Genomic DNA, 12,638 nt, shown 5'->3' on the forward strand with positions numbered 1-12,638 from the left:
TGGCCTCTCTGTCCACCGTGGGGTCCTGGGGGAACAGAGGCAGGAGTCCCTCAGCTGCCAGGAACTCCACGGACTCTGAGCCCCCAAGTGAGGCTGTCAGAGCCCCCCCCCCCCCCAGGAAACAAACCCTGTCTCCAAGCTCAATCCCCCCTGAGCACCCCACACTCCCCCTGGGGAGGGGGCAGAGCCGAGGTTGGAACCCCCCCCCCCACTGCCATCAGGGTGAGGCTCTGCTCTGCTGGGTAACAGGGGAGGAGCCTGAGCCCGGGGTGGGGGAGGGACGCTGGCGGGTTCCCAGGCGGCTGGGTCCTGTGGGACACAGGGTCCTTTACTGATGGTGGGGGAGGAGAAAGGTTGGGGTGGGGCCCCAGGTCACCACCTGCTGCTGTCTGCTCCTCCCCGGGCCGATGGCGAGGTGGACAGTGGCTGGGCTGGGGCTTTCAGACCCCAGACCGAGGGAGGTCTTGTTCATTCCGTGAAGGCTGGCCACAGGCACGGGGTGGGGGGGGGGGCGGGCGCTGGGCTCCCAGGGTGTCGCGGCTCTAAGCGGGGCAGACGGCACAGTAGAGAGTGCAGTTCCGCACAGTGAAAGAAATTAAGGAAAAGAGAACAAAGTGGGTGGAGCCCAGGAGAGGACGCTGCTCGCCAGGGCGTTGGGAGCGGGAGCTCCGGGCAGAGGGAGAGGCAGGCCCCGGGAGGCGCGCAGGCCAGCGGGGCTGCAGTGCCAGGCGGAGGGGGCTGAGGGACCAGGCGGAGCCGGGGCCGCCGCCTCCCGGAAAGCCTGCCCCCTCCGCGCCGTTCCCGGCTTTTCCCAGCGCAGCCCGATCTCCATCGCTCCGGCCCGGGGCCTCCTTTCTTGCCCCCGAGGGGGCAGGGCCGGCCTGGGGTCCTCCCTCCGCATCCCGCGCGGTCGGGTCCCGCGGCGGGCGCCCCGTGGCCACTCGGTCAATATTTGCCGAGCGCGCTGGAAGAATGAATGAACCCATTGGGCACAGCTGGGGGGAGGGCGGGGCCGAGGGCAGGTGGGAGGCCGGCCCGGGAGGGGCCGGGCAAGCCCGTCCTCCGCCTCCCGGCTCGCAGGCCCCAGCGCGCACCGCTCCGGGGCTCCGGAGGCGGCCTCTGGGGCGATCAGGGGCGCGCGGGGCTGTGAGCGCGAGCCGGGGCCTCGCTCTCCCCGCCGGGGGTCGGCAGAGGGTGGGTCGCGGCCGCGCGAGGCGAAAGCAGCCGGAGGAAGGAGCGCTCGCCCGCCTCGCCGCCTCGCCGCCTCGCCGCCTCCCCGGCGCTCGCTCTCGGGACGCCTAGGTTTGCTGGCTGCTCCTCCCACCCGCGCCCGCCTCCTCGCTCGCCTGCTTGCTCGCTCGCCGGAGCTGGTTTCCTAGCCGTGCGGTGCGCCCGGACGAGCTCGGGGCAAGGGGCCCGGGGCCAGCGCGGAGCAGGGTGGGGGGCGGGGGTCGGGGCAGAGCGCAGCCGGCCGGGGAGGGGCCATGTCTGGCGCGGGCGCAGCGGGGCCCGTCTACAGCAAGTGACCGAGCGGCGTGGACGGCCGCCTGCCCCCTCTGCCACCTGGGGAGGCGCGGAGCCTGGTGCCCGGAGCCCGCGAGCCGGCGCGATGCACGTGCGCTCGCTGCGAGCCGCGGCGCCGCACAGCTTCGTGGCGCTCTGGGCGCCCCTGTTCCTGCTGCGCTCCGCCCTGGCCGACTTCAGCCTGGACAACGAGGTGCACTCCAGCTTCATCCACCGGCGCCTCCGCAGCCAGGAGCGGCGCGAGATGCAGCGGGAGATCCTCTCCATCTTGGGCTTGCCGCACCGCCCGCGCCCCCACCTCCAGGGCAAGCACAACTCGGCGCCCATGTTCATGCTGGACTTGTACAATGCCATGGCGGTGGAGGAGGGCGGCGGGCCCGACGGCCAGGGCTTCTCCTACCCCTACAAGGCCGTCTTCAGCACCCAGGGCCCCCCTCTGGCCAGCCTGCAAGATAGCCGCTTCCTCACCGACGCGGACATGGTCATGAGCTTCGTGAACCTCGGTGAGTGAGGGCAGGGCGGCCGTGAGCGTCTCCGGTGGGGGCGTCTCGGCCCGGGGAGGGGGCCACTCCGCCCGTCCAGCGCGCCCATCTTTCCGCTCGTGGCCGGTTGCAACGCGGCAGCTGCTGTCTCCGGGTGTCCGAGCCCTCGGCCCTAGTGGACCCAAGCCGTGTGCACCCTCAGGTAGGGCGGACCGGCCTCAGCTGGCCTGTGCAAGTTGCTGGGAGGGAGGGAGGGGCCGACCGGACCGGAGCCCCCTCGGAGTTAGGTCACCCGCCGGGCCGCGGCTCAGTTCAAAGCGCCGGGGCTGGGTCATGTGAGCCGTCCCGGGCCGGCGCGGCCCCGCGCTACCTGGATTTAAAGGGCCGCGCTCGGGGAAGCCGCCTTCCCGCCCTCCCTCGGCTCCTCTCCCCGCAGCTGGGCCCCGGCACCGCGGACGTCGCCTTCCCTTCGTCTCCCCGGCGAGCCCTACCTGTCCCCTCGCGGCGCGCCAGCCTGGGCGAGCCGCGCGCTCCAAGCGCCTCTGGGCCCCTCTCCCGGCCGCCGGGCGCCCCCCTCGGCCCGGGCTCCCACGGCCGCAGCTGGGGAAGAGCCGTTGCCATTGCGAGCTTTCTATTTTAAATATGTAATGATAGGTCCCGGGCGGGCAGAATCCATTTTCAGCGTTTATCACGTGTGGCGCGCAAACCACCGGTTCTGGCGATTGGGTGGCGGGCGTCTCGGTGCAGACACCGCCGGGGGCGCCCGGGGCCCCCGGTTCCCGGCCCCAGCTGCCGGGAGGCGGGGTGGGGGCGCGCGAGGCACGCACCAGACTCGCACAAACTCACCCCCGGCAGCGCGCTCTGAGCGCTGAGGATCAAATATTTGGTTTCCGAGATAACACGCCCGGGTTAGCCGCTTTTATTCTACGTGTGCGCCGCGCCGCGGAAACCCAAACCAAGTCGGGGCAAGAGACCCACGACCGCGGGCGCCGTCAACCAGGAAGCGAGGGACACCGAAGCCCGGCGCTGGGCACAGGGGCGCGCATGGCGGCGGCTGGGGGCGCCCCGGGAAGCGCGGATCCGCCTCCCGGGCTTCCCGCTCCAGATAAGGTCCCTGAGGTTCCCGGGAGGCCATTGTCTGCCCTTAATAATGGCCAAGATCAAGTTGGGAACCGGAGCTTCCGCGGAGAAGGGGTGGAAGGGTCAGATGGCAAAATAACTTCGGGAAAGTTTAAATGAGGCTCTGCCGCCTGTTCAAGGGGGAGGCGGCGTCCTGGGTTTTGATCGAGAGCAATTCCCGGGGAGCCTGGGGTGGCAGGGAGCAAGGTGCAGGCCTCGAGGGTCACATGGGTGCTTGTCCCACTGGGACAAGATCTGGCAGCGCGGTGGGGCTGGGGGAGGGAGCCGGGGCTGTTTTCCTCCTGCGATTCCCTTTTTATGTTTGTCTTTATTGAAAGCAACATTCCGAATGTGTACATACAAGTCGATGAGGGCACTTGGGGCTCTGTGGTCCTCCAGGGCCGTGTCTCGGGTGGGGTTTGTGGGATCCTGGGTTCTGTTGTGTGCCGGTGGCTCCCACCGAGTGCGGCATCTCAGGTCCCGGCAGCTGCCTCCGGAGCTTGGCCAGGGTCATTACAGAAGTATCCGTAATCCCCAGCTCCTGTCCAGGCTCTGGAAAACCCAGCAGAAAGTACCCAGTTGCTCAGGCACAGGCAGCATGGCCGGCCCGGGAGAAGAGCTGGGTTGCTATGTGGGGGCCCCTGGACACTTGGCTGCACCGCCCCCCTCCTGGCAGCGGGAGCAAGCCGAGACCTGTTTGGGAAGGCCGCAGCTGGGTGGCTTTCCTCTGGCTGCACACACACCTTTCAATCCGCGGCTTTCATCTCGAAGGGACAAAGACCTGCTTGTCTGAGCCTCTTAATCAGCGGGGCTGGCTCTGGGCTTTGTGGACGCCCCCGCAACATCACTCCACATCAGAGGGCAGAGTGCATGGAGTTGTTTTCTTTCTCTCTCTGTCCCTAAACTCGAGGTGACGAGGTGGCTGAAGACCTGGGCTGCAGCCTGTGGACGCCTCCAAGGTCGGCCTTTAATTTCTGTGCAGTGACGGCACGGGGGTAAACTCGCTGTCTCTTCTGATCTACTGCTCGCTCGCTCGGAATTTCTCCATAGGAGGGACTTCCCGGGGGACTGGGGAGGGCTGGGGGTGTGTAGGAGACTTGTTCAGGCACTTGGATGGCTGCGAAGGACACTCTGTTTTTCCCCGGGGTTGCGGATCACCGTGGTGTGTGAGACACAGTTTTCTCCAGGATGGTTGATCCTGACACTTCACCTAGGGGAGAGGAATCACTCGTTCATCTGAAATCACCGCTCGTTCTCATCACAGGGGGGCTCTGGGGGCCCTCAGCTAGGATCTGGGGGGATGAGGGGGCAGGCGGCCTTCCCCCAGGGCCCCTCCCCCAGCGCATACCTCCGCTGCCCTGCAGGCCACGTGAGTGCGTGGGGGACCCCTGCCCGAGTTCTGAAGCCTTTTGCAGGCCTGGTGCGTTAATTCTTCCTTCTGTCTGCAGCCAAACTGGTTTTCGTTCCTCTTGGAATTCAAGCGGTTTGCCAGGCCGAGTGGGATCCGGACTGGAGGGGAACTTGGAGGGGGGGGGATTTACGACAAAACCAGGTGCTGGGAATGAGGACTCGGCTGCCCCTCTGTGCAGGGACCCCTTTGCAACACACGCCCAGCCCAGCCTCAGCCCCTTAGGCTCGACAGCGGGCTCTGTGAACTGGTTTGGATTAACAAGCCCCCGACTTCTCCGTGCAGACCGAATTTTGGAATTCAAAACAGGCTGCCCTGTCTCCAACAGTCCCTGGGCCGGTGCGATTCTGCAGACTGGACCTGGCCCGGCCCCGCGCCGCAGCTGGACCTGGCCCGGCCCCGCGCCGCCCGCTGCTGGCCGCGCCTCCTGGGGAAGAAGCCGTCGGGCTGTTTGCTTGCTATCTTCTGCAGGAGCCGGCACGGGCCGGGCGGCCGGGCTCCGGAGGAGTGCCGTTTGTTTCATCTTCGAGATGAAATGAAAAAAAAAATAAATAAATAAATAAAAGGGGAAAGTTGGAAAGCCGTCACGATTGGAGTGAGCGTAGAAAAGTGGCTTTGTGGAGACGGCCGGAGCGGGCGCGGGCCGGGCAGTTGGGTTTTTGCTTTGTAACATCTGGCCGTCCGTTTTGTTGACAAGCGTTTGGCATTAAGATGGTTCCTCTTGCCCCTTATGAACAGGCCCTACCACTGTAGAGTATTAGAGAAAGATTCTGTTACAGTTTAAAAATGTCCTTCAGGGAGTGCTTCGCGGGAGCGCGCGCGCTGCAGGCATTCGCAGCTGTAACCTGGCTTGTGTTAAAATTTGGAAGGGGCTGCTCCGCATTCCAGCGCGGCCCTCACTGGTGAGCAGCCAGAGGTTAATGCAGATGTCACACAGGCTCCCCTCCTTTCTCCCTCTCTGCACGGCGCCTTTGCTGTGGGAACACACCGGCAGCTGTGTTTTTAGGGACCCTTTCCAAATCACTTCTTTGAAACCTGGTTTTCCTGCTTCCATAAATCAAAGATTTGCGTCCCCCCCCGTCCCCCCCCCGAAGGACGTACGTGACCCAGATTTGAACTGTTTGGGTCCTGTGTGCCTTTCTCTTCTGCTCTCAAGGCAGGTGAGGGCTGAGCCCCGGCTGCCGGCTTGGGTGGCCCTGTTGGGTTTTGATCCCAGTCTGGCGTTCGGTGGCAAAGTGTGGTATCCATGGATGGGGAAGGAGGTGGCCTGGATGAAACCCAGGCCTTCAAAGGGGCGGCGTGGCTCTTTGAATGCGTGGAGGGAGGAGACACAGCCCCGGAGAGCTGCGGCCCTCGGCGTGGTAGGCTGCGGAGCCTCTGCCCAGATAAACACAGCTGGCGGTCCGTCCCCCGGCCACCGGCGTGCCTGTGCCGTGAGCGAATCTCACGTGTCCACTGAGCTCAGAGACAAGCGATGACTTCATTCCAGGGAGAGTCCCGGCCAAGCTGATTGATCACCGCTATCGCTTTAATATCGCCCCACCCCCACTTGGTAAGGTCATATTTGGCCCACTGCGAGAATCACAGTGTCCCGGCTCTGCCCCGTCTCCACCCTTCCCCAGCCTGCCCCTCGGTGTAACCAGCCGAGCAGTGTTGAATGGAGAGCCCCTTGGCCAGGCGGCCGGCCACGCTGACTCCTGCGGGCTCCCTCTGCAGACTTGGCTGGGGGCGCTTGGCCGAGACGCGGCCCCTAGAGGCTCCCTGGCAGTCACGGGCGTGAGGGCGCGGGCGGGGGTGCGCGGAACCTGTCGCGCTGTTGTCGGAAGGAGTGTGAAGGTCAGCCTTGGCCGCATGGGTCAGCCTTGTCGTGAGGGTCAGCCTTGGCCGCGTGGTGCTGGGTGAGCTCTTCAGCTGTGTGCACTTGTTCTCCAAGCGTCAAGTCCCACTGGTAAAATCAATAGATCGAATCGCACAACCCTCTGCTTTTAATTAGTTTAAATCAAACGTGCCGGTGTCTCCATGGGGCGAGGAATTACCAATATTTACGTAGAAACTGTTAATTTGTGGAGAAAATGATAACACATTTAGCTTCACGCACTTAAACTGCTCCAAGTTGATGGATCCCAGATCGACTGGGACACGGGGTGGGGAGGGGGTGACGTCTCCAGGGGGGAGGGAGCCAGAGGAGACCCCTGTGAGGTGGAGCACAGTGGGCGCAGCTGTGAACGCGGGGCCTGGGGGGGTTCCTACTGCAGGTCGAAGCACTGAGCTCCCCCACGTCACCTAAAACCCCTCTCTTGTTTTTGTTTAAAAAGATTTATTTTTATTTATTTGAAAGGCACAGTTACAGAGAGAGAGAGAGAGAGAGAGAGAGACTGATCTTCCATCCGCCAGTTCACTCTCCAGATGGCCACAACAGGAGGGCTCGTCCACACTGAAGCCAGGAGCCAGGAGCTTCCTCCGGGTCTCCCTTGTGGGTGCAGGGGCCCAAGCTCTCGGGCCGTCTTCTGCTGCTTTCCCAGGCCATTAGTAGGGAGCTGGATTGGAAGTGGAGCAGCTGGGACTTGAACCAGCAGCCGTATGGGATGCCGGCACAGCGTGGGCCCTCTTCTCTCTAGCGTTCTTGAGAGATCGCGAGGCTGGCTAGTGCGCTGGGGTTGTCAGAGTGCTCTGGGGCTGCAGGCCCTCCGTCCTGGGCAGCTCAGGGCCCAGCGCCTTCTTTCTTCCCCAGTTTTCCTTCCATTCCCGAAACGGTTGAGAGAGGCGGTGGGGTTTGTTCAGTGCCTCCCATCCCAGGTTGAGCCGCTCGGTGTGAGCCAGCTTCGTGTTCAGCTGGGAGCGAATCCCGGGTTTCGCAGCCAATGGCATTTGACAAATAATACCTGACAACGACGTGCCTTGGTTTTTCTTAATATGGAACAGATATTTCGTTGGGAACCTTCCCCAGCGAAGTGGCCGTGCCCGTGAGCACCGGGGCTGCGTGCGTCTCCCGCTCTCTGGGTAGAGTGTTTATGGTGGGGAGGGGGTCCTAGGAGTGCCTGGAGTTTGACACTTCCTGGTGGGGGCCTTGGAAGAGCACGTGCACACGGTCCCCTCGGCACTCGTGTCGGCAGGCGTTGCGGGGAGGCGCGCAAAGCCCGCTCTGATCCCCGTGGAGTGGATTGAATTAATGACAGCTCCGAGAGCACCGGTTTTAGGGTAATTGCTTTATTGTTTGGGAGCTGGGGTGCTTATAATCCGGTTCCTGTACAAACATGTTTAACGTGTGTTAATGCATTTCCAAACCAGGGCCTCTCGGCACAGCCCTGCTTCTCATTAATTGATGTCGGTAGCATGGTACAGTATTTCAAAGGGCTGGCCAAGTCTGAACTGTGTTTCCAATTTCCTCCCTTTCCTGTGTTTGGAATGCCAATGTTAATTTGTTCCCATGCAGGAGCGGGGCTGCCAACCGCGGCTTTCTCTGAAGGGCTTCTCGGTGAAGCCTTCCAGCCCTCGCCCAAGCCGGGGCTGCCCAGCCGAGTGTCCTAACACTTCGCAGCTAATTCCGGGTGATCTATGGGGCCAGGGGCTGGGGGGCCTCGCTGCCGGTGACGGCCATTCTCGGTGACGGCGGTGGGCGTGGCCTGGCAGGGGAGACGGGGCACATGGACACGATTCTCTTTCCACACAGCCTGAACACGGGTGTCTGTTTCCACTATGGTTGCGCGTCGGCTGTGTGACCTTGGGCGAGTTTCTGAAGGTCTCTAATTTGTCTCCTTGTGTAAAGGCTGGGTGATAATCCCCCCTCAGCAGATTCTCCCACAGAGCCCGGCACGCAGTAGGTGCCCCCTGCACATGGTAGCTCTTGTTTTTTTTTTTTTTTTAAGGTGGCCAGATCGCTAGTCGTTTCGGGATGTCAGTCTAAATTTCAGTGTTTAAGTATCTCATCTTAAAATACTGCTGGTAAGGCACCCATGTGATTTCAAAGATGATGGAGGTGCGTCATGGGACAAAATTGGAACGGACGTGCCAAGGTCCCTTGAAGACAACAGTAGAACTGCTGTTGATTTTTAGCATCTAAGGTTATTGAAAGTTTTACTACTTGCGAGCCTGGAACTGAGTTAAGGAGTAAGCGAGAAGTATCGGTACTATCTTTGCAACTGGAAGTCAAAAGTCGCTCCCGAATAAAGAAAGGCTAGTTTAAAAAAAAAAAAATCGCATCACTGCAGCATTCTCCCCGCCCCTTTCTGGAAGACGGTCAAAGTACAAATTGTCTTCTCTCCAAGGGAGTGACGGCCCAGAGCACTCATTAACAGAGTGGCACGGCTTCCCCGCTCTGTAGCGGAGCAGGTGCAAGGCTGGGCCTGGGCTCTCCGAACAAGGCCCTGGAGGCTGCAGCCCGGGGGACGCGCGCTGGGCCTTCTCAAAGCTTCCCATAGACTCCCCCGGGCTCCCTCCCAACGGTTAGGATCCGCCGCAGCGAGTATTAAGTTTCCCGGCATCTCTGAGGTCACGTGTCCTATCACATCGTTATCTCCCGAGTGGCTTTCAAGTTTCCATCTTTTGTTGTCTGGCTTTAATGAAATTTGGCTGTGAATAGAAACTTGCACTGTTTCCAAAACTGAGGACTTGCCTGGTTTTACGCGTTGGGTTTAGGCCTGCGCCGTCTTGTAATTTCAGCCTCTCCGTTGCTTTCAAGTAGTCTGGGAAAAGAAAAACAGAGCGATGTAAGCATCCCGCCCGCCGGGGGCCCGGAACGTCCCCGCGCCCACCCGCCCGGCCGCTGAGCGCGCACACAGAGGCGGACGAGTGTTCTGGTGGTCCCCACTGCCTGTGCTTTGCTACAGGAGCTCTGGCTGCCCCGTCTGCCTGGCGGGGCTCTCGCCGCGGGGAAGGAGCTCGGGTACTGGCCACCGTGTGCCTGGATGGACAGAGAATTCTGGGCAGCATCCTCTGAAGTGTTTGTTTTCAGATTCCCAGCAGTGAAGTCTGAGCGCACAGCCTGGCGGGAAGTGTTCCCCGACGACTGCGCTGTTAGGGTCGTTCATATTTATACAGCAGAGGGGGAGCGCAGGTGCCTAAGTGGGGCAGGAAAGACGAAAACATGAAATGTCCATGTCACTAATTAAGATACATTTCAGCCGCTTCATCAATGCAGTTTTAGTTAATGCACTTTAATTAATAGACAATATACATCCAATTAGCTTTGCTGTCACTGGAATCAGCCAGGGGATGGAATGTTCTTTGATGTTTTTCTAAGCCACGGGTTAGCCGTTTGGGATCACTGAGCTAATGATCTGGCCCCTGGTCGGGCTGGTTTGACCCCCAGCCCAGTCTACGGATGACGTTCCCCGCAGTCACACACAACCCGTGACCTCGGGAGCGCGGAATCCGAGGGCTGACTTTCGCTTGCAGGGAGTTTCTGGCTCTGCTGTGGGCTGGGGGGGCCGCGTCTTGGCGGCAGTGAGGTTTGGAGGGAGGCTCACGCCCCCACAACGTCACCGCTACGGTGCGAGGTGGGGACAGATGTGAATTGTGCTCTGGCTTTTTTTTTAAGATTTATTTAGTTATTTGAAAGGCAGTTACAGAGAGGGAAAGGCAGAGGCAGAGACAGATAGAGAGAGAGAGAGAAAGAGAGAGAGAGAGAGAGAGAGAGAGAGAGAGAGAGAGAGAGGTCTTCCATGCATTGGTTCACTCCCCAAATGGCTGCAATAGCCAGGGTTGGGCCAGGGTGAAGCCAAGAGCCAGGAGCTCCCTCTGGGTCTCCCACGTGGGTGCAGGGGCCCAAGGACTTGGGCCATCTTCTGCTTTCTGGAGCACATTAGCAGGGAGCTGGATTGGAAGTGGAGCACCTGGGACCCTGGGACTCGAACTGGTGCCCATGTGGGATGCCGGGCTGCAGGCAGCGGCTTTACCCACTACACCACAGTGCCGGCCCCTATGCAGTGGCTTTTAAAATTTCCACCTGGGGTGTGTGTTTGGCGTAGAGGGTCAGATGTCGCTTTGGATGCCCACATTCCATACCTGGGTACCTGTTTTTTTTTTTTTTTTAAAGATTTATTTATTTATTTGAAAGTCAAAGTTACACAGAGAGAGAAGGAGAGGCAGAGAGAGAGAGAGGTCTTCCATCCACTGGTTCACTCCCCCAGATGGCCGCAATGACCGGAACTGTGCCGATCTGAAGCCAGGAGCCAGGAGCTTCCTCTTGGTCTCCCACGCGGGTGCAGGGGCTCAAGCACTTGGGCCATCCTCAGCTGCTTTCCCAGGCCAGAGCAGAGAGCTGGATTGGAAGAGGAGCAGCCGGGACTAGAACCGGTGCCCATGTAGGATGCGGTCACTGCAGGCGGCGGTTTTACCTGCTACATCACCCCTCGTTCTTGAAGTTTGCTGAACAGTTGTCATCCTAACATCTTTCCTGCACCCCAGTGAATCCCTCTTGCCTCCGCCCATGTGCCTGCATCCCATTTTGAAGACCAGTGTTTCTGGAAGCTTCTGTCAGATGAGGCAGTCCCGTGGTCAGTGAGCACGTCCCCACGTGTGAGGTGGCCCCCGGCGTCTTCAGGGCTTGGCTTCCAGAGGGCCAAGCTCCAGCGGCTGTCCCCACCGAGGAGGCGGGAGGGGTGGGACCGCCCCACTCTGAGGTCTGGCGCTGAGCAGAGAGGGGCCTTCTCCGCACTGCCTGTCCCTGCGGGAGCTTGCGGAGCTGAGTCAAGAACCTGACTTCAGAGATGCCCTGGTCATCTCCGGGCGTCCCCGAGGTCGCTCGTGGTGGGGCGCAGGGTGTGGATCTCAGCGGCGGTGGCACCTTTGTCACCACCATTGTCGCCAGATGCCTCCTTTCCCCTCCCGGCCGCTGCCAGGTGGGTAGAGTCGTGCCCGCGTCAGCTCGCGTGGCTGGGACTGCTGGCTTGGCAGGGAATCCCACCCTTGCCCGTTGCAGTGCCGTCCTGCCAGGGTGCACCAGCAGGGGGGCCGCGGAGGGCACGGGGACAGAAACCAAGGCCGTGACCCTGACCTGAAGATGAGATGAAGAGAAGCAGGCACACACCTTGCCCTTCGGCTGCTCATCCCCTCTCCTCTGCCTTGTGGCTTAAAAACCATTTTCAGGGTAAAGCCTCCCCCCCCCCCCCCCCCGCCCTGGCCCGAGTGACCACGTGCAGGGTCCCTGATGCAATGCGATGTGTACTGACACCTGCTCCAAGGGAGATGCCAGCAGCAGCTGGAACTTGGTGTTTGTTTGTTTTAGTATTTATTTATCTATTTGAAAGGCAGAGTTACAGAGACGCAATGGGGGAGAGAGAGAGAGGTCTTCCATCCGCTAGTTCACTCCTCAGATGGCTACAATGGCCAGAACCGAGCCGATCCGAAGCCAGGAGCTTCTTCCAGATCTCCCACGCGGATGCAGGGGCCCAAGGACCTGGGCCGTCTTCCTCTGCTTTCCCAGGCCAGAGCAGAGAGCTGGATCAGAAGTGGAGCAGCTGGGACTTGAGCCAGCGCCCATACGGGATGCTGGCACTGCAGACTGGGGCTTTAACCTGCTATGCCACAGCGCCGGCCCCGGATGGGAGTGTTTTAGCAGCAGTGTCTTGAGATGCTGTGTATGAATGTGCAGAGTCTTCGCCACGCAGCCACGTGGTTTGTAACGTGGCGGTCACCAGCAGCCCAGCTGTGCGTGAGCTGGGGACTGGGGAAATCCCGGGATGCACTAGACTAGGGCTTGGGCACCCCTGCTCTGAGATCTGAGGTCTGAGATCTGAGGTCTGAGATCAATGCTCTGGAAATGTCACGCAATGAAACTTTGTTTCATGCACAGAATTCTGTATGCTGTGCTGACCCCCGACCCCCGGCTGAGTGTGTGAGGTACACACAGTAACACTGTCACGGGCGCCGGCTCCTCTGTATCCTAGCAACAGCAGGACAGCCTGGCAGAAGGCACTCGGCGCCTTTGGGTGACAGCATCTCTGGAGAGGCAGAGAGGGAGGGGGTTGGGGAGAAGTTTGAAAACTTTTTTTTTTTTTTTTAAGATTTATTTATTTGAAAGTCAGAGTGAGGCAGAGAGAGAGAGAGAGAGAGAGAGAGAGAGAGGTCTTCCATCCGTTGGTTCCCTCCTGGAGCTGGGCCAATCT

The 12,638-nt window shown here is 60.8% G+C and overlaps 1 protein-coding gene across 1 annotated transcript in view; it reads left to right on the top strand.

The window, feature by feature from the left end:
• The first annotated feature begins 1,474 nt into the window (after positions 1-1,474).
• The window catches only part of BMP7 (bone morphogenetic protein 7), an 81,038-nt gene continuing 69,874 nt past the window's right edge, over positions 1,475-12,638 (top strand). Inside the window, exon 1 of the mRNA XM_070051400.2 lies at positions 1,475-2,027. Coding sequence (XP_069907501.1) covers positions 1,610-2,027 — 418 coding nt within the window. The 5' untranslated portion in view covers positions 1,475-1,609. The remainder of the gene's footprint in view (positions 2,028-12,638) is intronic.

Source organism: Oryctolagus cuniculus, chromosome 11, assembly GCF_051225735.1.
Source record: "Oryctolagus cuniculus isolate XC-2025 breed Fujian yellow rabbit chromosome 11, ASM5122573v1, whole genome shotgun sequence".
NCBI lineage: Eukaryota > Metazoa > Chordata > Mammalia > Lagomorpha > Leporidae > Oryctolagus > Oryctolagus cuniculus.